Source organism: Pituophis catenifer, unplaced genomic scaffold, assembly GCF_029215685.1.
Source record: "Pituophis catenifer annectens isolate HBS135680 unplaced genomic scaffold, rPitCat1.0.hap2 SCAF_15, whole genome shotgun sequence".
In the NCBI taxonomy this organism is placed as follows: domain Eukaryota; kingdom Metazoa; phylum Chordata; class Lepidosauria; order Squamata; family Colubridae; genus Pituophis; species Pituophis catenifer.
The window spans coordinates 13,918,624-13,944,493 of NW_027256895.1; the positions used below are offsets into that span (position 1 = coordinate 13,918,624).

The following is a 25,870-nucleotide window of genomic DNA, read 5'->3' on the forward strand; positions in this document are numbered from 1 at the left end:
TCTATCTTAAGACCAAGGCATGCCCAGGTCAAACTCTTCTGAATTCAGGGCCTTTTTGTTTTTTTTTAAATTTTTATTTATATGCCGCCCTTCTCCGGAGACTCAGGGCGGCTTACAATGCATTAAGCAATAGCCTTCATACTTTTGTATATTTATACAAAGTCAGCTTATTGCCCCCATAAACTGGGTCCTCATTTTACCTACCTTAGAAAGGATGGAAGGCTGAGTCAACCTTGAGCCTGGCAAGATTCGAACCTGCAGTAATTGCAGGCAGCTGTGTTAATAACAGGGTGCTTTAGACCACTGTACTACCAAGGCCCTTTGCTTACTTCTAACCGGAAGTTCCTTCTCCTGGTTTTATTTTTGTGCATCTCTAGAATATCCTGCGCCGGACGGAGGAAGCTTCTTTGCGAGAACAAAACGCTCTGAAGGCCCTAGCTTCTGTTTCCAAGGTAAAAGTAACCATGAATAGAGACAGCCTTCCCGAGCTTTATTTTCGGCTGCGACGGCCTCCTGCAACCCTCTGCCAGCAAAAATGGAGCTCCGTTTTTGTTGGTAGAGCGATCGGGCCACCCTACAGGCACCCCCAACTTCAGTGATGTAGATCTGGCCACGCCCCCCCAGCCCCACGCCCCCCAAGGTCATACACAACCCTGATGCGGCCTTCAATAAAATTGAGATTGTCACTCCGTTCTGAAATATCATCCCGGTCGGTTGCCATCAATGCTAGCCAAAGGCAATGCATTGTGGGAACTAAAGTCCAAATAATTGGAGTTCTTTTTTTTTTTTTTTTTTGGTAGTCTGTCCTTTCCTTGGAAAGTCGTCTCTCTGGAGTTAAGACTCTTAGTAACCTCATGGACACTTCCAGGCCATTTAAAGAACAAATTGGAAAGACTACATGAAGCTTATAATATTGCCTTCTTCTAATATACAGGTAGTCCTCGACTTACGACAAGCCACTTAGGGACCGTTCGAACTTACAGTTAGTCCTCGACTGACGACTCAAAATTTCCGTTCGCTAAGCAAATGAATTTTGCCTCATTTTATGACCTTTCTTGCTACGATTGTTATCAGTTGTATCATTGTAGTTATTCTGTTAGTAACACGGCTGTTAAGTGAATCTGGCTTCCCCATTCTTGGCTGCCTAAACAGAGGGATAGAATCAAGATCACGTGAAGTGTTAATGCCACTTGATAAGGCCTTGGTAAGGCCACGCGCGGAAGGCTGCATCAAATTTTGGACGCCACGATGTAAAAAAGATGTGGAGACTCCAGAAAGGGTACAGAGAAGAGCAACAAAGATGATTAGGGGACTGGAGGCTAAAACATATAGATAATAGAATTCTTTATTGGCCAAATGTGATTGGACACACAAGGAACTTGTCTTAGGTGTATATGCTCCCAGTGTACATAAGGGGAATAAAATACGGTTGCTGGAATTGGGTATGTCTAGTTTAATGAAAAGAAGGACTAGGGGAGACAGGATAGCAGTGTTCCAATATCTCAGGGGCTGCCACAAAGAAGAGGGAGTCAACCTATTCTCCAAAGCACCTCATGTAGGACAAGAATGGGTGGAAACTAATCAAGGAGAGAAGCAACTTAGAACTAAGGAGAAATTTCCTGACAGTTAAAACAATTCATCAGTGGAACAACTTGCCTCCAGAAGTTCCGAATGCTCCAACACTGGAAGTTTTTAAAGAATAGATTGGATAACCATTTGTCTGAAATGATATAGGGCCGTGATGGCGAAACTATGGCACACATGCCACAGGTGGCACGCGGAGCCATATCGGTGGGCACACAAGCATTGCCCTAGCTCAGCTCCAGCCGATTTTCGAGCCTTCCAGGCCCACTGGAAGTCGGGAAACAGGCTGTTTCTGGCTTCCTGGGGGTGGGGCGGAGGCCATTTTCACCCTCCCCAGGCTCCTAGAAATCCTCTGGACTCTGGGGAGAATGAAAAACGGGCCTTCTAGTCCCACTGGAAGTTGGGAAATGGGCCGTTTCTGCCCTCCGGAGGACCTTCAGGGGGGTGGGGAAGGCCGTTTTCGCCCTCTCCAGGCTCCAAGAAAGCCTCTGGAGCCTGGGGAGGGCGAAAAAAACAGGCCTACCGTCCCATCGCGTGCCAAAAGCAGGGGGAGGGTGGTGGTGTCGCGCACGCATGCACAGGGGGACGGGACACATTGAATTATGGGTGTGGGCACACGGGCATGCGACCCCCCACACACACGCTCCCCCCACTTTTGGCACATGACGGCAAAAAGGTTAGCCATCACTGATACAGGTTTTCCTGCCTAAACAGGGGGTTTGACTAGAAGACCTCCAAGGTCCCTTCCTACTCTGCTGTTCTGTTCTATTCTATTCTATTCTATTCTATTCTATTCTATTCTATTCTATTCTATTCTATTCTATTCTATTCTATTCTATTCTATTCTATTCTATTGACTTTGCTTGTCAGAAAGTCGTAAAAGCTGATCGCGTAACCCCGGGACGCTTCAACCATCATAAGTACGAAGCCATCGCCCTAGCCTCTAAATTTTGATCACGTGACCAAGACGATGCCGCAACGGTTTGTTGCAAGTCTGAAAAACGATCCTAAGTCACAAAGTGCCGTTGTAAATTTGTACAGTCACTAAACGAACTGTTGTAAGTCAAGGACTACCTGAACTGTGTTTCTAAATTGCTGGAGAGAAAAATGAACAGGAAAAAAAAACAACCCACATACACACATACATCTTGTCGGCACCTTACATATTTCGGAGAGCGCTTTTGCTTGGATTGATGGTTCATGGAGTAGCGTTTCTGTCGTTTTCCTTGGGGGCCAGTCAGTAATTTTTAGAATAGAATAGAATTTTTTGTTGGCCAAGGAATTTGTCTTGGGGCATATGCTCTCAGTGTACATAAAAGAAAAGATACGTTCATCAAGAATCATAAAGTAATGATTTTTTAGAAAGCCTCAGGAAAACTGACTGTTCCTTCTCTTCTGCCTCACGTCTCCAAATCTCTGCTTTAGATCATCGAGGAATGCAACTCCGAGGTCGGCCGCATGCGTCATATGGAAGAACTGATTCACACGGCCAGCAAGATTGAGTTTGATAAGCTGAAGGTCAGAAGGGGTTTGGCTTGGGCCTGTCTTTGGCCTTGCTCTAGCCTGCCACAACTTATCCCTGTGGGCTTCCAAGAAGGCTTGGCATGAAGTGGAGAATTTAAGAGAAGATACAGCTGCCTGGGGTAGTGCATTTGGGAGGTGGCGTGGGGATATTTTTCCCTGGAAGGGATGCCTCAGATCACACCAATTTGACAGGTATAACAAACTAGGTTTTTTCACATTAAAAGACAAATTCGCTATTAAAGGATTGTCTCCCTTGGCATACCCTCCCTAACCCAGTGTTTTGCAACCTTGGGGAGTCTTAAGACGTATCAGGGGTGAAAGGTAAAATTTGTTACTACCGGTTCTGTGGGCGTGGCTTGGTGGTGGTGGGGTAATGTGACTGGGTGGGCATGGCCAACTTTTTTAAAAAAAAAAACTTTTCAAAGCATTTTTTCTACAACCTCTTCGGCTGAAGAAGTTGCAAAAAAAAATGCTTTGAAAAACCTCTGCCGATCAGGCAACTCAGCTGGGATCGTCAGAGGCTTTTCAAAGCATTTTTTTTACCACCTCTTTGGCCGAAGAGGTTGCAGAAAAAAAATGCTTTGAAAAGTCTCTGACCATCCCAGCTGAGCCGCGTGATCATCAGAGGCTTTTTTTTTTTTTTACTTTTAAAAGTATTTTTTCGGCGGAAGAGGTTGTAGAAAAAATGCTTTTAAAAATAATTTTAAAAAAGCCTCTGACGATTGTGTGGCTCAGCTGGGCGGGGGGGGGTGGGGGTGCAGGGATTTTTGTTACTGGTTCTCCGAACCACCCGCCGCCATCGCTACCGGATCGGGCAATCCGGTCCGAACCGGGAGCATTTCACCCCTGAGATGTATGAACTTCAACTCAGTGGTGGGATTCAGCCGGTTTGGGCAAATCGGTAATTAAATTGCTGGCTGGCAATTTCAGGAGTCCCCACGTGCCCCATTTTGGCTCCCAGGTAAGTGCAGGGAGGCTTACTAGGTACAAAACGGGGTACAGGGAGTGCAGCGGGGCCCACCCACAGCCCATTTTCGCTCCCAGGTGGCTGCAGGGAGGCCTACTAGGCACAAAACGGGGGTACGGGGAGTGCAGCGTGCCCCCCCAGCCCATTTTTGCTCCCAGGTGGCTGCAGGGAGGCCTACTAGGCCATAAATGGGGTGCGGGTGGGTGCGGCACAGCCCCCCGCAGCCCATTTTCGCTCCCAGGTGGCTGCAGGGAGGCCTACTAGGCCCAAAATGGGATGCGGGGGGTGTGGCGCGCCTCCCCGCAGCCCATTTTCGCTCCCAGGTGGCTGCAGGGAGGCCTACTAGGCCCAAAATGGAGTGCGGGTGGGTGTGGCGCAGCTCCCTGCAGCCCATTTTTGCTCCCAGGTGGCTGCAGGGAGGCCTACTAGGCCGTAAATGGGGTGTGGGTAGGTGCGGCCCAGCCCCCCGCAGCCCATTCTCGCTCCCAGGTGGTTGCAGGGAGGCCTACTAGGCCCAAAATGGGGTGCGGGGGTTGTGGCACGCCTCCCCGCAGCCCATTTTCGCTCCCAGGTGGCTGCAGGGAGGCCTACTAGGCCCAAAATGGGTGCGGGGGGTTGTGGCATGCCTCCCCGCAGCCCATTTTCGCTCCCAGGTGGTTGCAGGGAGGCCTACTAGGCCCAAAATGGGGTGCTGGGGATGTGGCGCGCCTCCCCGCAGCCCATTTTCGCTCCCAGGTGGCTGCAGGGAGGCCTACTAGGCCCAAAATGGGTTGCGGGGGGGTGTGGCGCGCCTCCCCGCAGCCCATTTTCGCTCCCAGGTGGCTGCAGGGAGGCCTACTAGGCCCAAAATGGGTTGCGGGGGGTGTGGCGCGCCTCCCCGCAGCCCATTTTCGCTCCCAGGTGGCTGCAGGGAGGCCTACTAGGCCCAAAATGGGTTGCGGGGGGTGTGGCGCGCCTCCCCACAGCCCATTTTCAATCCCAGGTGGCTGCAGGGAGGCCTACTAGGCCCAAAATGGGATGCGGGGGGTGTGGCGCGCCTCCCCGCAGCCCATTTTCGCTCCCAGAGGCTGCAGGGAGGCCTACTAGGCCCAAAATGGGGTGCGGAGGGTGTGGTGCGCCTCCCCACAGCCCATTTTCGATCCCAGGTGGCTGCAGGGAGGCCTACTAGGCCCAAAATGGAGTGCGGGTGGGTGTGGTGCAGCTCCCTGCAGTCCATTTTTGCTCCCAGGTGGCTGCAGGGAGGCCTACTAGGCCGTAAATGGGGTGCGGGTAGGTGCGGCCCAGCCCCCCGCAGCCCATTTTCGCTCCCAGGTGGCTGCAGGGAGGCCTACTAGGCCCAAAATGGGGTGCGGGGGTTGTGGCACGCCTCCCCGCAGTCCATTTTCGCTCCCAGGTGGCTGCAGGGAGGCCTACTAGGCCCAAAATGGGGTGCAGGGTGTGGGGCGCGGCCCTCCGCAGCCCATTTTCACTCCCAGGTGGCTGCAGGGAGGCCTACTAGGCCCAAAATGGGGTGCGGGGGTGTGTGGCGCGGCCCCCCGCAGCCCATTTTTGCTCCCAGGTGGCTGCAGGGAGGCCTACTAGGCCGTAAATGGGGTGGGGGGGGTGGCACAGCCCCCCCCCGCGACCCGTTTTTACTCCCACGGGGCTGCAGGAGGCCGAGTGCTGCCTGTCACACACTCTGGCCACACCCACCATGGCCACGCCCACCCAGCTGATCATTAGGGCAGAGAACTGGTTGTTAAATTATTTGAATCCCACTACTGCTTCAACTCCCAGAATTCCGCATTCCCAGAATTCTAGGAGTTGAAGTTCACAGAAAAAACTCCCTTAAATTAACTAGGGGGGAAAAAGCACTTCACGCATACAGATAAATACCCTCTGCAATCCCAAATGTAATAATTGGAAACTAAAGTTATACCTCCCAGAATATCTTTCGCTAAAGAGTAAGACGTGACTTGATGGCAAATAATCAATCAATCAATCAATATCAACCAATACAATTCTCCGTTTCAACGACGCGTGGACTTCAATGCCCAGAATTCCATAGCCAGCTACCACAAAGTTTCTCAATTTCAGCTATGTTCAGATGTGAGGACTTCAACTCCCAGAATTCCACAACCAGCAAAACTGGCTTGAGGAATTCTGGGAGTTGTAGTCCACCCATCTTCAAGTCCCCCAAGGTTAACACTTAATCCTCTAATCTGGGAATTTGCTCAGAGAATCTTTGTTCTCCTTCCTTGCAAAAAAATAAATAAAATCCAGGTGGCTTCCAGGAACTTTTTCTAACGATTCTCTTTCCGGTTTAGGCCGTTCCCATCATTTCCCAGACCCGACAGCTGTTAAAGCAGGGAGAACTCCTGGAAGTTGTGCATCGTGGTACCATTTTTGGCAACAAGCCCAAACTGATCCCCATCTACTTGTTCCTCTTTAATGATCTATTGTTGGTCACTCAGCGCAAGAGGTGAGCCCAGAAGGCCTAGACCTAAAATTCTGGCGACAGGACGATTAGTCTGCATTTAAAGGGGTGTATCTATAGAAGAGGCAGGAAGGAGTGGCGCGGTGGCCTAGAGATGGAGGTCTCGCCTCACAATCAGGAGACTGTGAGTTCGATCCTAGGTAGAGGCAGATATTTCTCTCTCTGGGCACAATGAGAATATATCTGCTGAAGAAAACTCCGCACTGGTGACAGGAAGGGCATCCGGCCAGTAAACACTCCATTCGGTTGCCCAGACTCCCACCCCGCAAGGGATTATGGGGTTGTTAAATGATGATGATGATCTATAGAAAAAGGCAGGAGGAGGAGGGCAACCTTGACCTCTGCCCCCAAGGTCACGTTTTGAGGGGGTGGAGAATTAGGGAGACAGCAAAGTTTGGGGCTATGGTTCTGCTTCTGCAAATTTTGCAAGTTTGAGAATGAAGCACGGCCTACTTTCCAAGCCTCCTGCTTCAAATCTTGAGGCCTAGAAACTTGCCAGTTTAAAAAAAAATAAAAAAATCGGTGATGGATGCAGAAAGTCTTCTACCTCTGGGGCAAAGTGTCAATCCAACTTACCTGGTGGAATGATTACAAGTGCCGTGGTGGCACAGTAGTTAGAATGCAGTATTGCAGTGACTCCGCCCACTGCCAGCAGTTCGATCCTGACCGGCTTAAGGTTGACTCAGCCTTCCATCCTTCCGAGGTCGATAAAAGGAGAACCTAGATTGTTGGGGGGGCAATATGCTGACTCTATTAACCGCTTCGAAAGGGCTGTAATCAAGGGTGGGCTGCTGGGGTTCGGGAAAACCCCTAGCTAAAATTCTGTGCAGTTTGGAGAACCCCCAAATCCCACTCTTGTCTGGCCCCTCCCATCCTGCCCCTCCCCTCCCAGGAGTCCCTGGGTGGCCTGTTTTCGATGCAGGTAAGTGCAGGGTGTGCGTGGAGGCTCAGGGTGAGCGAAAAATGGGCCTACCGGAAGTTTGGGAAGGCCGGAAACGGGCCCGTTTCTGGCCTCCGGAGCCTGGGGAGGCCATTTTCACCCTCCCAGAGGCTCAAGGAAAGCCTCCGGAGCCCGGGGAGGGCAAAAACGCCCCCCTCCCTGCCGTGGTGCAGGAGGCCGACTAGCCCATGCCCACCATGGCCACGCCCACTCAGCAACCGGGCAGAGAACCCCTTGTTAAAATTTTTGAAGCCCACCCCGGCTGTAATAAAGCACTATGAAGTGATATATAAGTCTTAAGTGCTATTGCTATTGCCCCCAGTTTCTCTCCCTACTCCTAGAGGAGAACCGTAGCGATCTAAACCAGATTCCTCTGGTTGGGGAGCTCCCAGATCTGTTCATCTGCAGATCCTAGGCCAGGGGTCAGCAACCTGCGGCTCTGGAGCTGCATGTGGCTCTTTCACCCCTCTGCTGCGGCTCCCTGTCACTCAAAATATGCGTCGCAACCGCCAATGTGCGACACCCGCTGGCATGCGATTTATTGAGCTTTTCAACCCCCGGTAGGCCAACCATGGATAAATCCAAGAAAAGAAAAGTTTCAGAAGAAAACAGAACATTTAATTCAACTGTCAGACTTCGATGCTATCTCAAAATAAATGAATTTCCAAACTGCCAATCTTTAAGGAAATCTTCTCTTTATTTGAGCACAGCAACTGGATCATGACTCGATGCGGACAAGACTGACCTTTTGCCCCCCAATCCCTCCCTTTCCAATCCCCAATTATCTGCTTCTCATTGGCTATCTTCCAAGTCACTCTACTGACTTCTTGTCTCGTCATTTCACAGGAATGTCCCCCCTCCCTTCATTTCCACGACGACCCAGCTTCAAAGGGATTTAGCAGGCAAAAGTTCAGGGCTTAAATCTCTCCTCTCTATGCCAGCGGTGAGACGCTGACATCAACTACATATGCTAGTTTTGTGGCCACTCAAGAAATAGTCAGGCACGGGAAGGGTTTTGTGGCTCCCGGTGTTTTCTTTTCTGTGGGAAACGGGTCCAAATGGCTCTTTGAGTGTTTAAGGTTGCAGACCACTGTCCTAGGCAGTGGTGAAATCCTCCACAGTTTGCCACTGGTTCGCTGCATGCACGATGCGTGCTAAACACGCACTGCTCGCACGGATGTGCAGTGCACGCCAAACGCCCACTGCATGCACACGCATGCATAGTGCACACCAAACGCACATTGCATGTGCGCACATGCTCAGTGCGCACAAAACACAAAACATTTGGTGCACGCTGCATGTGTATGTGCAGTGTGCACCAAATGCATGTGCAGTACACCCCAAATGTGTGCTTTGCACGGAAAAAGGACGCTTAACAAGGTAAGTAGAACAGCGAGGGGCAGGGAACAGCTCTGCCGTGCTATATAGATTCACTAGAGAGCAGGATTTCCTGCTTTCTAGTGAATATAAATCGCGCGTCACAGCTGATTGTCGGAAATACTGATTCGGAACAACCTGTAGCTTTTTTTTTAACTACCAGTTCAGCGAACCAGTAGATTTTATCACTACCGGTTCTCCCGAACCGGTGCAAACTGGTAGGATTTCACCACTGGTCCTAGGTCTCCACGGTGGTTGACGTTGATCCCATTTGCAGGCCCACTGAACTGGGAAACAGCCGTTGGGGGGAATCAGCTGCTGCCAGCCACACTTCTTCGAAAGCAACTGAGCTGGGATTCACTAATATGTATTCTTTGCTTCCATTTCGGATCTCCTCCTGCAGCTCAGAACGCTTTGTGGTGCTGGATTATGCCCATCGCTCGCTAGTCCAAGCCCAGAGTTGCGAGGATACTACCGCCGGCCAAAACGCCGAGAACAGCTTCTACCTGACGTTGATGGAGAACCACCAAGGGCGGAGTACCGAACGCCTCTGTCGTGCCCCGACACAGTGAGTAGCCACATAGGGCAGGGGTGGGCAAATGTGGCCCTTTTACAACCTGTGGACTTCAACTCCCAGAATTCCTGACAAAGCTGTCTCAGGAATTCTGGGAGTTGAAGTCCACAGGTTGTAAAAGGGTCACATTTGCCCATCCCTGGCATAGGGGGTGAAGAAAGTTAGCAAAGACGGTAGTAACTGCACCCCATTTATAAATAGAAAGGAGAAGCGATCAGAGCAGCCTGCTTTTTCCAGAAGGCTAGAGCATGAGATCTAGATCTAGAAGTAACTACGGAGATTCTCAGTCATCCAGGTCATATTTCTCCCAAAGGTGCTTTTTGTTCCCAAGAGGCAACTGGACGTTCTTGCTTTTTCTTTGGAGATGTTTTGCTTCTCATCCAAGAAGCTTCTTCAGCTCTGACTGCATGTGTCAGGCTGGAATCCATCTTGGGCTTTGAATCTTCAGGCCTACCACATTTAGTGCTGTGGGAAACTGGGAGGGGGGATTGTAGGGAGCCAGGGAGATATATAATCATAATAACATTCCTTTCTCCGAGAGTCAAGGTCACTCTGCCCTGCGCCTGGAGGGGTGTGGCTGAGAGGCTTCTCCAGTTGGGATGGTGCATGGATTGGACCATGTGATGGACACGCGGGTGCAGGGGAAGGGACTTGGACTTTCTTTTGGGTGGGGAAAACCTGGAAGCTTTCAGATTCGGGTTTTCCCAGATGTGCCAATATGACATCTCTAATAAAATGGCACTTTGAGGAATGCCTAGCCTCAGAGTCTTCTTTCGTTGGGGGTGTTACTTGGAACCCTGAGAATGGAAGGATTTATATTCCTTGCAAGCAGCAGGTCATTTGCATTCTTTTAAAGCAGCGGTGTCAAACTCAAGACCTGCGGACCAGATTTGGCCCACGGGGTCCTTAAATTTGGACCGTGAGGCCCGTCTGGAAATAGCAAAGGACTGGCCCACAGTGCCTCTGGCAGCCAAAACAGGGCAGGGGCAGCCACGTGTGCCCCACCCGTGCCCTACTTTCGGCCTGGACGGCCTCCTGCAGCACTCTGCCAGCCAAAACGGGGCACGGGGTGCCCTATGTGGCCCCTTCGTGTTCCCGGTTTTGGCTGGCAGGGGACTGCAGGAAGCATCTGTCTTGTAGGATGCAGATGACCAGCTGCCTGGAAGGAGTATAAATCCTTCCATTCCCCACTATCCTGTTAGAGCTGAAGAAGCTTCTTGGATGAGAAGCGAAACATCTTCAAAGAAAAACCAGAAAGTCCAGTTGCCCCTTGAAAAAGCACCTTTGGGATAGATCTAGAAGTATGTACAGGTAGCTTTCAATTTATGATCCTTATGGAGGCTGGAATTTCCCTCATAAGTTGAGGCAGCCACATGACAAGACTCAATTTTATTATTTATTTATTTATTTATTTATTTATTTATTTATTTATTTATTTATTTATTTATTTATTTATTTATTTATTTATTTAATCTCCGGAGACTCGGGGTGGCTTACAATGCGTTAAGCAATAGCCTTCATACTTTTGTATATTTTATACAAAGTCAGCTTATTGCCTCCACAAACTGGGTCCTCAATTTACCTACCTTAGAAAGGATGGAAGGCTGAGTCAACCTTGAGCCTGGCAAGATTCGAACTTACTTTAATTGCAGACAGCTGGTGTTAAATTACAGTGCTTTTAGTCTGCAGAGCTATCCAGGCTCCTTTATTTATTTATTAGTTCGATTTATATGCCGCCCTTCTCCGGAGACTCAGGGCGCTTACAATGCATTAAGCAATAGCCTTCATACTTTTGTATATACCTGCTTAGTAGGGCTTTTTGGCCCCCCCAAGCGGTGTTCTATTTTATACAAAGTCAGCTTATTGCCCCCACAAACCGGGTCCTCATTTTACCTACCTCGGAAGGATGGAAGGCTGAGTCAACCTTGATTAAAATTGAGTCAGTTTTAATGTTTATTTTTTTTGTGCCGTGAATGCTAAGAGAGTGCCCCAGTTGTTAAGTCAACTTACGACCATAACGGAGTCTGCCCATTGTGGTTTTAAGTTGTGGCGGTCGTTAAATGAATCAATGTATTCCTAAGGGTGCGGGAGATATTACTGGTGCTGTGGTGGTGCAGTGGTTAGAATGCAATATTGCAGGTTGACTCTGCCCACTGCCAGCAGTTCGATTCTGACCACCAGCTCAAGGTTGACTCAGCCTTCCATCCATTTGGTGAAATGAGGACCCAGATTGTTGGAGGCAATAGGCTGACTCTGTAAACCGTTTAGAGAGGGCTGTAAAACACCAGGAACCGGTATATAAGTCAAAGTGCTGTTGCGGTTGCTATTTCTATTGCTAGTGGTCTGCAGAGATTCTGGGGTTTGTTTCCGGTGACTGTTTGGGTTTTTTTAAATGCTTTGTTGAACATTGTTCTTTGCTTTGTTTACAATGCATTGTTACCCGTTCAGTTGCATCTGGACATCTGGGTGGGTGGGTGAATGAAAGAAAGAAAAAGAAAGAAAGAAGGAAGGAAGGAAGGAAGGAAGAAAAGAAAGAAGGAAGGAAGGAAGGAAGGAAGGAAGGAAGGAAGGAAAGAGAGAGAGAAAGAAAGAAGGAAGGAAGGAAGAAAAGAAAGAAAGAAAGAAAGAAAGAAAGAAAGAAAGAAAGAAAGAAAGAAAGAAAGAAAGAAAGAAAGAAAGAAAGAAAGAAAGAAAGAAAGAAAGAAAGAAAGAAAGAAAGAAAGAAAGAAAGAAAAAGAAAGAAAGAAAGAAAGAAAGAAAGACTCAAACAGTATATCTCCAAAATTGTCTCTTCCAGATCCGATATGCACCGCTGGATGGGTGCTTTCCCATGCCATGAGTCCCAGTCTAATAACAAACAGGAAACAATCTATGAAGATTGGGGTAAGACTTTTTTGCTGCCTTCCTTTTAAACCTCCCCCCACCCCTTCCCGTTCAAAGGCTAGGAAAATTGAGGAACATCACATTCCTGTCCCACGGCTTCTGGATCTGTCAGCGGTTTCTTCCACTTCGTGCTGGGCAGGCTAAAATAGCCATGATGGAAACGCACAGCTTTGAAACAGACTGAAGGCTGCAGGCTAGAGATAACAGAAGAGCAATAAATTTGATTAAGGGACTGGAGGATAAAACATACGAAGAACGGTTGCAGGAATTGTGCATGTCTTAGTTCCATCAAAAGAAGGACTAGGGCCGTGATGGCGAACCTATGGCACGCGTGCCACAGGTGGCACATGTAACCATAACAGTGGGCACGCGAACTCAGCTGCGGTGTGCATGTGCACGCCGGCCAGCTGATTTTCGGACCGTTTGGGCCCACCAGAAGTAGGGAAACAGGTTGTTTCTTGCCTCCAGAGGGCCTCGGTGGGGTGGTGGGGAAGGCTGTTTTCACCCTCCCCAGACTCCTAGAGAGGCTCTGGAGCCAGGTGAGAGAGAAAAATGGGTCTATCAGGCCATCGTGTGCCAGGAGAGGGGGGTTATGCGTATGGGGGCGGGACGCATAGAATTATGGATGTGGCCACGCGCACGTGCACCCCCTTACCTTCCCCCCTCCCGGCACACGATGGTAAAAAGGTTAGTCATCACTGGACTAGGGGGTGACATGATAGCAGTGTTCCAACATCTCAGGGGTTGCCACAAAGAAGAGGGGGTCAAGCTATTCTCCAAAGCACTTGAAGGCAGAACAAGAAGCAACAGAAGGAAACTAATCAAGGAGAGAACCAACCTTAAATTAAGGAGAAATTTCCTGACACCGAGAACGACGAATCAGTGGGGAAAACCCGCCACCAGAAGTCGTGGGTGCTCCAACACTGGAAGTTTTTAAGAAGTGACTGGACTACCATTTGTCTGAAATGGTATAGGATTTCCTGCTTGAGCAGGGGGTTGGACTAGAAGACCTCCGAGGTCCCTTCCGACTCTGTTGTTCTGAGTTTCGGGGCATGCTGCATGTTACAGAAAAAGTGGGGTATAAATTTACCCCCCCGTTTTCGTTGAGGGTAAAACTGCCCTCTGCAAAGTGGTACAACGGACCAGACAGCGAATAGATACGTTGCTTAGCAAAACACACAGATACTCACAGACTCTGAACGTTTAAAGAAAAATAAACTTGGCTTCTCAAAACAAAGATAACACTTCTTCAAATAATCACGGTTCAACACAAAAACATAAGTTTGCTTACAGTTCCAGTTCTCTTCAGTAACACAGACACAGTTCCTTTCAGCAGTTCAACCTTCTAATAGCAGGAGCAGAAATGAATGAACTTCCTGCCTTCTTTTATGTCTGCTTGGCACAGCCAATTAGTCATCTTGTAGCAATTAAAGTTACAGAACATAGTTTTCTATATATTATCTACCCAACTGTAGGATAAGCATCCAACAGTTTTCCCGAAAATAAGACCTTGTCTTATATATTTCTGCCACCCAAAAAGGCACTAGGTCTTATTTTCGGGGTGGGGTGGGGATGTCATCCACTGGCTCACTTCACTTGCACACATCGCCCCCGGCCTCCTTTTCACTGCCAGAAGCTTTCTGGAACTTCTTCTGCAGCCGGTAAGACTTTGCTGAAGGCCTCTGCAGCCGATAACAGAGCTCCAGATCGATCTGGAGCTCTGGTATCAGCTGCAGAGGCCTTCAAGTAAGCCTTAATGGCTGCAGAAGCAATGGGCCGGCAAGGCAGGTTCTGGGGTGTGCGAGGCCTGGATGCAACTGTCCAAAGGTAAGTAATAGGGAAGCTCCATCCATTCACCCTCACCCTAGCTTAATTTTTACCTGTGCACCCTGGAGTGGACGTGGTTTTAATTAGGGCTTATTTTGGGGGGTAGGGCTTGATGTCAGCGTTGCAACGCTGCCATAGAGAGAGCAGAGGACAGCGAAAGATAAACTCTGAAACTTTTGCCTGCAAAATCCCTTTGAAGCTTGGTTGTCGTGGAGATCAGGGGAGGGGGCACATTCCTGAGAAATGACTGGGAAAAGAAGTCTGAAGAATGACTTGGAAGACAACCAATGAGAAGCAGAGTCTTGGGGGTCGGAAAGGGAGGGATTGGGAGGCAAAAGGTCAGTCTTGTCCACGCGGAGTCATGATCCGGTGGCTGAGCTCAATTAAAGAAAGATTTCCTTCCGCATGTTTAAAAATCAAACTAGGACTTACTCTCAGGGTAGTTTGTATTTTCGGGGAAACTCAGTAATAACTACATAAGGGGCCAGGAAATTTGTTCCCTGCCACCACAGAGACAGTTGATAACCTTTCCTATGTTGTCCTTCCTTCCCTCTTTTGATTATTATTGTTTTCGTAAGAAATAATTGCTTCAGTTGTTTTTTTTTCCTCCATCGTTTCCGCAGATTGTCCCCAGGTTCAGTGCACGGAGACCTACAGCGCAGCCCAGGCAGACGAGCTGAGCCTCGAACCGACGGACATCGTCAACGTGGTGCGCAAAACCGAGGGTGAGCCTGGGGGATGCGACCCTCCCTAACCGTTGTGACCAAATTGAGGTTTCTTCCTCTTCTTTCTCGGAACGATGTAGAAATTGGAGCCTGGGTCCGTGGGGCTTCCTAATCCAAAGATGGTGTTTTTTTAGCAGAGTTGTCCGCTAAAGGGTTCTCTTCCGATCCTTCAAGGTCCTTTCGGTGACTGCGGCACCTTCCCAAATTCTCAGCCAGCTGGAAGCTAAAGTCCCCAACACAAAGAGAGGGTATCCTTGAAGAAAATTGCCCTCCACCGTTTAGAACACTGGCCATCCCGAAGGTGTTAATGCTGTGGTGCTCCAGCGGCATTTGAAAGGGAGACCACCAGGTGATCCCAGGCTAGGCTGTAAGCATCTGAGGAAAAAGCGATAGCAAATCACTTCTGAGAACTGCAGGGCTGTCTGTCTTGTTCCCTTCAACTTTAATCTCACATACTGTGTAATATTGGGTAATAATCGGTCTAGAGCAGTGATGGCTAACCTTTTTGTCATCATGTGCCGAAAGTGCACCCACACGACAGCACACATGTGTGCCTGCACCCATAATGCAAGGTGTGTGCGACCCCCCCCCCCGTGCATGTGTGTGCAACCCCCCACGCATGCGCACACAACCCCTTCGCCCCATTTTGGGCCTAGCAGGCCTCTCTGCAGCCTCCTGAGACCAAAAACGGGCCATGGGTGGTGTCCCGCGGCCCATTTTTGGTTCCAGGAGGCTGCAGGGAGGCCTGCTAGGCCCAAAACGGGCTGTTGGGGGTGCCCTGAGCTCCCCCTGCCCCCGTGCATGCGGCGCAATCCCCGTTCCCCCGGGCATCCATGCCCGACTACCCCAGGCATGCGCACACATCTCCCGCATGTACCCTGCCCCCCCATGCATGCGCGGCAGAGACCCGAAAACCAGCTGGCTGGTGGGAAGTACGCACACATGCAGGTTGGAGCTGAGCTGGGCGAAGGCTTGTGTGCCCGCAGAGAGTGCTCCGTGTGCCACCTGTGGCACGCCTGCCATAGGTTCGCCATCACGGGTCTAGAGCAGCAACCCCCAATCTTCTGGGCACCAGGGACCGTTTCTGTGGAGAGAGGTTTTTCCGTGGACCAGAGAAGGCGTGGTTTCACATGCTGCTTGCATCTCATGGATGGGGTTCACTTGTTTGTGTAGCCCAGATTCTGGCATGCTGTGGTCTGGTGCCAGGCCACAGACGGGGGGTTGGGGACCCCTGGTCTAGAGTCTTATAGCTATCCCCAACTTCCCAGCTGTAAGCTATCCACCTCAGCACAGAATCCTCCTTTATGGATTACTAGCTGGACACCCATGCTTCGCTACAAAACTATGTGATCGGGCATGATAAATTGACAGTTAAAGCCTGAAACTTACTGTAGACTGTGTAACTCTGTAGCATCAGAGTGTGTTAATATAAGGCAACTGACAGTTGGAACAGAGGGGGAGGGGGAGTAGAATATCCCAGCCCACAGGCCAGATGAATCACGCACTGGCTACACCCATGCCCGGTTTAGCGAAGGGGTAGCAGCAGAGCGTGTTAATATAAGGCAACTGGCAGTTGGGACAGAGTTCTTTTCAGATGGGGAGTGGGAGTAGAATGTCTAGCTCCTTAGCATCAGAGTGTGTTAATATAAGGCAACTGGCAGTTGGGACAGAGTTCTTTTCAGGTGGGGAGGGGGAGTAGAATGTCTAACTCCTTAGCATCGGAGCGTGCAGTTTTCATACTGTATATGAAATATTAATGATCTGATGGTCATTTCGAAAAATCCTTTCTTAGCAAGCACTTAGGAGCCAAGAGGAACATACATGCCAAATTTCAAGTTTGTAGGCTTTACAATTCCGGCGAGAGCTTCTGCCTTTTAATAATGTTTGTGAGTCACAAAAGATGCAAGTAGACTCCTAGGGGTTTTTTGGGGGGTCCTCCCCAGACCCGTGTTTGTCAGTCTTGGCAACTTTTTAAGATGTGTGGACTTCAACTCCCAGAATTCCTTTCAGCCAAGGGTGAGAAACATTTAACATAGACTCGCCTGAGTTTTGATCATGGGAACATGGGAACGCGGCAACGGTTGTAAGCGTGGGAAATGGTCATACAGCAATTCGCTTTTTTCAATGCTGTTATTAACTTTTGAAGAGTTACTAAATGAATGGTTGTAAATTGAGGACGAACAGGATGAGGGCGGGAACTGATTCAACAGGAATGTGCTTGTTGGGAGTTTCACAAAGTGACAGGACAGTCTCTCGATAAATTTTGAGGCAACGAAAAGGGTTTCAGAGGTCTTGATCTTTTCCTTTTTTTTGTCTTCTCTGTTTTCTGTCTACCTCTCCTCTCCTCTCTCCTCTTTTCGGTCTTCTTCTCCTCTCTTTTCTCTATTCCTCTCCTCTTTGCTGTCTCCTCTCCTCTTATCTTTCTCTCCCTTTTTCTCTCTTCCTCTCTGCTCTTGTCTTTCTCTCTTATCTGTCTTCCCTCCTGTTGACTTCCTCTCCTCTCCCTTCCCTCCCATCTTCCTCTCCTCTCCTGTCTTCCCCTCCTGTCTTCCTCTCCCCTTCTCTCGTCTTCCCTCTTCTATCTTCCCCTCCCCTCCCGTCTCCTCTCCTATCTTCCCCTCCCCTTCTCTCGTCTTCCTCTTCCCTCACCTATCTTCCCCTCCTGTCTCCTCTCCTATCCTGTCTTCCCCTCCCCGCCTCTTGTCTTCCTCTCCTCTCCACCTCTCCCCTCCTGTCTTCCCCTCCCCTCTTCTATCTTCCCCTCCTGTCTTCCCCTCCCCTCATCTTCCTCTCCTCTCCTATCTTTCCCTCCACCCCTCCCGTGTTCCCCTCCCCTTCTCTTGTCTTCCTCTCCCCTCCCCCTCCTCTCTTCCATCTTTCCCTCCCGTCTCCTCACCTGTCCTGTCTTCCCCTCCCCTCTTTTCTTCTGTCTTCCTCTCCTCTCCCCCATCCTACAGGCTGGTACGAGGGCATACGCCTAGCCGACGGCAAGAAGGGCTGGTTCCCCTCTTGCTATGTGCAGGAGATCACGAACGAACATGTGCGCCGCCGCAACCTCCGCGAGCGTTACCGTGTCCTCCAGGTGGCCCGCCAACTACAGCTGATGCGCACCAATTGCGTCAAAAGCAAGTACAGCTCAGCCTGAGACCCAAAACCACACGGCCAACGGAGCCAGTGACCCCGGCCTACGATCAATCTCACAGCTGGACTCGAGGTTCGAGTTCGATTTCGATTTCGCTGGGCGTGGAGCGGCATTTGCCTCAAGGGGGCGCCGAAGATGAGAAGGACAGTGGAACAGCAGTTGTGTTTTGGATCAAAAGCCACCGAATGGCGGGGAAGAGCGGAAGAGAGATACCAGCATGCCCGATTGACTGTCCGGAGCTGCAATGCCAGAAACTAGCCAGCAGAGGCACTATTTTGAATGTGTCCCTTCCGCCACAAGGGGGCGTTTTCAGACTGCATTTTCAGTTGCATCGCCGAGTTTACAGACTTCGCAACGTCCCGTTCTTACCGTTCCCAAGTTGCGTCCTTGAGTCTGCGTGGCCTCTCTGTAGCCCTGAGCGAGGGCTACGGACCTTTCTCAGAGAATTGTGGGGGGGGGATAGGTGACACCTCCCACCCCCATCTTCTACCTTAAGATAGTGATGATGCCGTATTTCAGGAGATTCCCTTGATCCGAGATTACGATCAAATGAACGGCCTCGGGTTTTCACCAGAAGGGTCAGTTCAACCTGAGCAGGAGTTCTACCTGCCCGCCCACCCCCCCCGTTTTGCAATGACTTATCCACCACCTGTTAAAAAAAATACCTGTTCACGATTCAGGCCTACCACCCCGTAGCCTTGCTTTGGGCTCATTGCAGGCTGGTTTGTATTTCACCCACGGTTGTCAGACGGGTGCGCCTTGCCTTTCATCGGCAGAACTCTGGTAGACAGAACACACTCTCCCCCCACCCCACCCCGCCAATAAAATGTATTTTGCAAACAGGATCTACACCGGTATAACCAGTTTCCTAATCCTGATCTCGGTGCTGTCGCTGCCAATACTTCAAACCTTCCCGATGGTCCTTAACCTGGGCTCAGGCGATGTCCCATCTCTACCTCAGTTCCTGACCTTTCCGATGTCGGGAACCCGGGACTCTTACAGCCCACGGACCCAGTTAAATTCTAACTCTTCCCCACACCGTCAACAGTTCAACAGATCTTTCTCCTTCATGCTAACCTGCCTGAATATCCTGGATTTTCTCCTTTGCGAAAGAGGAATTCTTGCTCCTCACCGCTGGAAACCTCAACCACGGACCGGCTTGTATTTATTAATGTGCTGCTCTCTTTAGCTCTCGAGCTGGAAGAATTTTGGCTTGGGGGAGGAGGGAGCGGGAAGCAGAGATTGTATTTTAATTTATTCTGTGCCATATTTGCTTGCGCTGTGACCTCTCTTGTGTTTTTCTATCCCAAATGGCCTTTTTAAAAAAATAATAATAATAATAATTGAGGAACAAAAACGTGCCAGTGCTTGCTTTCAGTTTTCGCTTCTCCCTACTAAATACAGGGAGACGGTGGCTCAGTGGTTAAGACGCTGAAATTTTGTCGACCAAAAGATCGGCAGTTCAGCGGTTCGAATCCCTAGTGCTACATAAACAGGGTGAGCTCCCGTTACTTGTCCCGGCTTCTGCCAACCTAGCAGTTCGAAAACACGTAAAAAATGCAAGTAGAAAAAAATAGGGACCACTTTTGGTGGGAAGGGAACAGCATTCTGTGTGCCTTTGGCGTTTAGTCATGCCGGCCACATGACCACGGAGACGTCTTTGGACAGCGCTGGCTTCTTCGGCTTTGAAACGGAGATGAGCACCGCCCCCTAGAGTCAGGAACGACTAGCACATATGTGTGAGGGGAAGCTTTACTTTTACCTTTACCTTACTAAATACAAGAGTCTCTTGATGTTGTGGCCTGTCGGCCGCTGGCCCCTCCAGCAGCCAAATCAGATGAGGAGGCGGAGTGGGAGTCGGGGCCAGCATCAAGGCAATCTGAGACTTCCGACAGGGAAGAGGGAATGGAGCTGTCGAAGAGGTGGAGCCTGGGCCATCCGTCAGCCCTCAGATGGAGAGTTAACAGCCCCCAGGTCTGGAGGTGTCTGATGAGGAAGAGGAGGAACAGCTGGGTCCAGTGCCTAACGTACAGATGCGCAGAATGGAGAGGAGAGCAGCGGGAAGCTATGGGCCGGTCCTTGGGATGGAAGAGTCACAGCTGCTAGCTAAACCCCACCCTACATCTGGGGATAAAAGGCAGGAGGCGGAGACGAATAGGTGTGGCAGACAACTATTCGTCCCTCTGACAGTCAGCCACTGATAGTCCAAACTTCTGAATCCTGTCTGGAGCTGTATTGGAATTCTTTCTGGGAATCTGCGATGCTGAGAGTAGGACGTATCTTCGGAGCGTGTGTGTGTGTCTCCGCTGCTGGAAAAAGAGCGGGTGCACCTTCCAGGACTTCCGTTACGAGTGTGGTGAAACAGAGAGAGACTCCTGGTGCATTAGGAGTCAGTTCAGGAGGAAAGGGAGCGAGCTTTGCTTTACACAGGCACTTGAAGACTTTGTTAGCCTTCTCTCTCTCTCTCTCTCTCTCTCTCTCTCTCTGTGTGTGTGTGTGTGTGTGTGTGTGAACTTGCAAAGCTTTCAAGTTGCCATGAGCAGGAGGGAGAACTGATAGAGCTGACTGATTTCCCTAACTGAAGTGCATTCCATACATTCTTCCTGACCGCAATCAGAAGGAGGGTGTTGGATTTCACAGCCAGCCAAAATGGTTAATTGGAGAATGTGATTTATGACATGGCCAGAGAGGAGGGGAGAGACAGGGTCATAGGGGAACGTAAATCTACGTGGGATTAGTTCTAACTGCATCCGAATATTGCCGAAATGGTGCTCCTAATAAATGACTGTATTTCTTTTGAAGTTCGGCTCATGGCTCATGAATTAATTAGGGCATCTTTCGGAAACTTCACAGTGTGTGTGAGAGAGAGAGAGAGTCTTTACCGGGTTTGCTGGCACTCCTATCAAAGGGAGCGTTTAGTTAAAAACAGTGTGCTTGTCGAGTTTGGAAGCCGGGTCAGAAAACTTAATGCCAAGGCAGGATATTTGCCCAAAATAGCAAATTCCCCAAACTAGAATAGTTCCCTTCGACAACCCACAAAACCAAAAGAGAACATGTCACCAGTCGGATTAATAGATTGTACAAACTAGGCTTTTAACCTTAAATGGGAACCTTTCCAGCTTCAAAACTCAGCTGGAGCACATGAGCCTGACATCGGAGACATCCTAATATTACGGATCGGCATTGCGTTTCAAGTCTGCAATTGGAGATAAGAATAGAGGCCTCTGTGTGAAAATCACTTCTCTGGGCTGAAGCTCGGCTCCTGTTGGCTGGTGCTGAAAGGAGTATTATTCGACTTGCCTTGGCGGGGACGGCTCTGAAAACTGACGGCTCAATTTTCCAGTTGCAGAAACAAGAAGGGATTTAGCTGGTTCCAGAAGGAAACATCAGTGATGCGTCTACGGAATGGCTGGGCTGGTTTTCTTTCCATCGGAAAGTTAAAAATTTCCAAATCGATTACAATCCCTGGCTCGGGATGCTGGAAGGCAAACCGATCCCTTATTTTAGTTCGGTATTTTGTCAACCTCTGCAGGTTTAGGATGCGTGGACTTCGACTCCCAGAATTCTAGGAATTGAGATCCACGCATTTTAAACCTGCCAAAGGTTGACAACACTGCAGAGGTGGGTTTCAGCAGGTTCTGACCGGTTCTGGAGAACCGGTAGCAGAAATTTTGAGTAGTTTGGAGAACTGGTAAGAAAAATTCTGATTGGCCCCGCCCCCATCTATTCTCTGCCTTCCAAGTCCCAGCTGATCGAGAGGAAATGGGGATTTTGCAGTAACCTCCTCCTGGATTGCGGAGAGAAATGAGATTTTATAGTATCCTTCCCCTGCCACGCCCACCAAGCCACACCCACAGAACGGGTAGTAAAAAAAATTGAAACCCACCACTGCTACACTTGTTTAATTCATGTCTGGCACCCTTGTATCATTAAGGTAAAGGATCCCCCACATAGGCATGCTAGTCGTTCTCAACTCTAGGGGGCGGTGATCATCTCCATTTCTACGATGAGCCAGCGCTGTCCGAAGACCTCTCCGCTGTCGTGGTCGGCATGACTAAACGCTGAAGGCGCACGGAGCACTGTTACCTTCCCACCAAAGTGGTCCCTATTTTTCTACTTGCATTTTTTTACGTGCTTTTGAGCTGCTAGGTTTGCAAAAGCTGGGACAAGTAACAGGAGCTCACCCCGTTACGCGGCGCTAGGGATTTGAACCGCTGAATTGCCGACCTTCTGATCGAGAAGCTCGGCGTCAACCACTGAGCCACCGCGTCCCTCTTGTATCATTATGAACATCTAAAAGCTTTGGCTTACAGAGGTACTGTTTTCCAAGACCCCGTCTTAGATTTTTTTTGCCACCAAAAAAGGCACCAGGACTTATTTTCGGAGGGGATGTTGTCTATTGACTCACCTCACTTGCGTGCGTTGTCCCCGGCCTCCTTTTCACTGTCAGAGGCTTTCAGGAACTTCTTCGGCTGGCAAGGCTTTCCTGAAGACCTCTGCAGCCGATAACAGAGTTCCAGATTGATCCGGAGCTCCGTTATCGGCTACAGAGGCCTTCAGGAAAGCCTTGCTGGCTGAAGAAGAAATGGGCCAAGGTGTGCAAGGCCTGGCTGCAACTATCCGAAGGTAAGTAGTACGACAGCTCCACACACACACCATTCCCACCCTACCTTAATTTTTACCCATGCACCCTGGTGTGGATGAGGTCTTAACTAGGACTTATTTTGGGGGTAGGGCTTATATTGGGTGCATGTGTAAAAATCAAGCTTGGACTTACTTTCTGAGTAGGTCATATTTTCGGGGTAAGATGGTAGATGCAAGCTGGGTGTCAGGAAGGATGAAGTATAGCCAGCGGAACTGTTAACCAGCGGAACAGACAGCCACAATGGGCTTTTGAGCACATGTGCTAAAATAAGCCCCCTCCAAAAATAAGTCCTCCCCGAAAATATTTAAACGCATACGCAGCTGGTCCCTGCCATTTCCTTTGGTTAAGGTTAGGGAGACAGAGCTGGAAATCAGGTAAGACAGCAAGAGGAGCTCCCATCTTGCTCTACGTGCCCCAAAGTAATAAGACATCCCCGAAAATAAGGCCAAGCACTTATTTCCAGGCTCAAAAAAAATATAAGACAGGGTCTTATTTCCGGGGAAACATGGTAGTCTTCACTAAAGATCTTCAAAGAATTGACCGTCTCCTGCTAGACACATTCCAGTGGATTCTTCCCTGAGCAGCTGACCTCCTAAAAGTCTCTTCCAATGATTCTGACTAACCAAAAGGCCTTTAGCCAAACAGCACGCCCGCAGCCCGGGTTGCAAAATTCCCATGTCTCCCCTTTTCTCGAGTGAAGCTGAGCACACTTGCCTCTTTTAAAACAGAGCTTTATTTAGTGTGCTGCTGTCCGACAGGAAATAATTTAAAGCACGCTTTGTACGGGGACACGGCTAGCACACTGCCACCCCCTCCGTCCGCACGGACCCGACAGCCCACGGCGTACAGTGTTGCGAGAGGCTACGCAAAGCTGCGAGCTCCCACAAGAGAGCTTCAAATCTCGAGGAATGGAATGAAGCCATCTCAGACGAGGGTCTCTTAGCTATCGAATAGATACAAGTCATCCTTTGTGGAGCGTGATGACGGAAAGACTTTTAGCCCTGGGATTGTGCCCAGCATTGGAAAATAACATGTGAGTAATGTCTCTGCTCCCATTACAGTGCTTAACATTCCTAGGAATTTGAAAATGCATTGAGAGCATTTTTTTTGGGTGGGGCTGATTTGTAACTGTAGTTAGCCTCCCATGTCCTCCTCCGTCCCTCTTTCCAGCCCAACTAAACCGAGAGGCATGCCTATAGAAAAGACTTGTCTCTCTCTCTCTCCCCAGCATCAGGAGTGAAGAAAAACCAATTACATCTGTCCGTTGTCTTCTATCTTCATTGCTTCCTCGGACTTCCTGGAGTTGCTTTTTTAAACCAAGAAAGAAGCTCCCAGGACACAACTTCCAGCCCCGTCCCAATCCTCTCCATGCATGGGAGTTGGGTTGACGCACCCTTATGGTTTCACCAGCAGCCGGATCTTGAGCCCCCACCCCCCTCCTACTCTTCCAAAATTAGATTCGGAGAGATCCTTGGGCAGATTGTAGCCCAAGGAGGGGTTTGGTAGAAAATCGGGAGCAGAAGAGATGGAATTCTGGAATTCTCCGACAGGGAAGAATTCAGGTTTTGTATCCATCTGCTGGAGAAGACTGCAAGGAGATCCGGTCCGTAAATTCTAAAGAAAATCAACCCTGATTGTTGTTTGGAAAGCCAGATAGTGAAGCTGTAGCTCTTCTCTTTTTAACAAGGGATTGAACAATCATTTTGTCTGAAATGGAGTACGGTTTCCTGCTTGAGCAGGGGGTTGGATTAGAAGACCTCCAAAGTCCCTTCCAACTCTTGTTAACTCTGAAGCTCAAATACTTTGGCCGCCAAATGAGAAGGACTCTGTGAAAAAGACCTTGATGTTGGAAAAGACAGAGGATGAAATAGCAATAGCACTTAAGATTTATATACCGCTTTACAGTGCCTTACAGCCTCTCTCTAAGCGGTTTTACAAAGTCAGCACATTGCCCCCAACAATTTTGGGTCCTCATCTTACCCACCTCGGAAAGGATGGAAAGCTGAGTCAACTGGTAAAATTTGAACTGCCAAATTGCAGGCAGCCGGCAGTCAGCAGAAGTAGCCTGCAGTACTGCCCTCTAACCACTGTGCCACCGCGGCTCATTGAATGATTAGATAATGTCATCAATGCATTGAACAAGAATTTGGACAAAAGTGTCCAGAAGACACTGGAGGACATGGAGGGTGAGGCGTAGCCGGCTATGGTCAACAAGGTCACAAAGAGTCGAATGCGGTGTAGCAACTGAACAATAACCTCAGATTCATACTATTCATACTATGCTCGTCCTCTTTAGCGTGGTAAGAATCCTTTCAGGGCGGAGCCACAGGGACAGGACTTGAAGCAGATCCGGATCAAGTAACAACTGGCTGAAGAGTGGAATGACCTCTGTGTTTCTCCAATCTTGGGTATAATGGGAGACGAGGGAAGGAAGGCAACAATGGCTCTTGATGCTAGTGGTGATCGACGATGAAGGGCTGAGCTATAAAACGAGTCCATTTGCGCTTGGAAACCAGTTGTCCTTTTCTCTGGTTTTGAAGGCACTTAGTGGCAACGAAGCTGGAGAGAGAGAGAGAGACAGTCCCCTCTTTCCTGCACCTCTCCTCGTGCACTGGCCACCATGGGGTCCTCAATCCATGGGCCGGAGGAGGGGGAGCGAGCCAGGGGATGCCAGCGTTAGGGGTCCACAAAGGAAACCATGATGTAGCGAGTGCCCCAAGTGGTGGGCAGACCTTCGTGGTAGTGGGTGAGACGTCCTGGGTGGATCAGGCTCCAGCCCTTGCGGGGAGATTCCACTTTGCAATTGTAGCGGATAAATCGGCATCCGCCTCCCTATTGGGGCAAAGAGAACCATTTTAGACAGACAAGAGACCAGGTTCAAATGATCATACTGTCAAGTTTCGAGGTCGTCTCAAATAAATTGCATTTCAAACAAAGTCTTTGAAGAAAAACTCCTATTTATTAAGCACGACATTCTAAACCCGACTCCAATCGAAGCCAACACTGACTTCCAGCCCCCAAACCCTCCCTTTCCGTTCCCCACTCCCCTGCACTCATTGGCCAACTTCCAAGTCATTCTACCCCTAATGTACTCCAGCTCAAAGGAATTTCCCCCCTCCATCCCATCTCCTAGGGGATATTATCTCCAGGGAAAATAAGTAGGTGAAGTCAAACGTCCCTTTCCAGACGCCTTCGCTTCTCCGTCT

General features: G+C 49.5%; 2 protein-coding genes across 2 annotated transcripts in view; one reads left to right on the top strand and one right to left on the bottom strand.

Annotated features, from left to right (window-relative positions):
• Positions 1 to 19,314, top strand: part of ARHGEF15 (Rho guanine nucleotide exchange factor 15) — a 45,598-nt gene extending 26,284 nt beyond the window's left edge. Inside the window, exons 9-15 of the mRNA XM_070954761.1 lie at positions 378 to 452; positions 3,010 to 3,102; positions 6,382 to 6,536; positions 9,272 to 9,436; positions 12,240 to 12,325; positions 14,776 to 14,877; positions 17,835 to 19,314. Of these exons, the coding sequence (XP_070810862.1) occupies positions 378 to 452; positions 3,010 to 3,102; positions 6,382 to 6,536; positions 9,272 to 9,436; positions 12,240 to 12,325; positions 14,776 to 14,877; positions 17,835 to 18,022 (864 nt within the window). The 3' untranslated portion in view covers positions 18,023 to 19,314. The remainder of the gene's footprint in view (positions 1 to 377; positions 453 to 3,009; positions 3,103 to 6,381; positions 6,537 to 9,271; positions 9,437 to 12,239; positions 12,326 to 14,775; positions 14,878 to 17,834) is intronic.
• Positions 19,315 to 23,378: 4,064 nt separating this feature from the next.
• Positions 23,379 to 25,870, bottom strand: part of PLOD3 (procollagen-lysine,2-oxoglutarate 5-dioxygenase 3) — a 69,391-nt gene continuing 66,899 nt past the window's right edge. Inside the window, exon 19 of the mRNA XM_070954762.1 lies at positions 23,379 to 25,496. Coding sequence (XP_070810863.1) covers positions 25,341 to 25,496 — 156 coding nt within the window. The 3' untranslated portion in view covers positions 23,379 to 25,340. The remainder of the gene's footprint in view (positions 25,497 to 25,870) is intronic.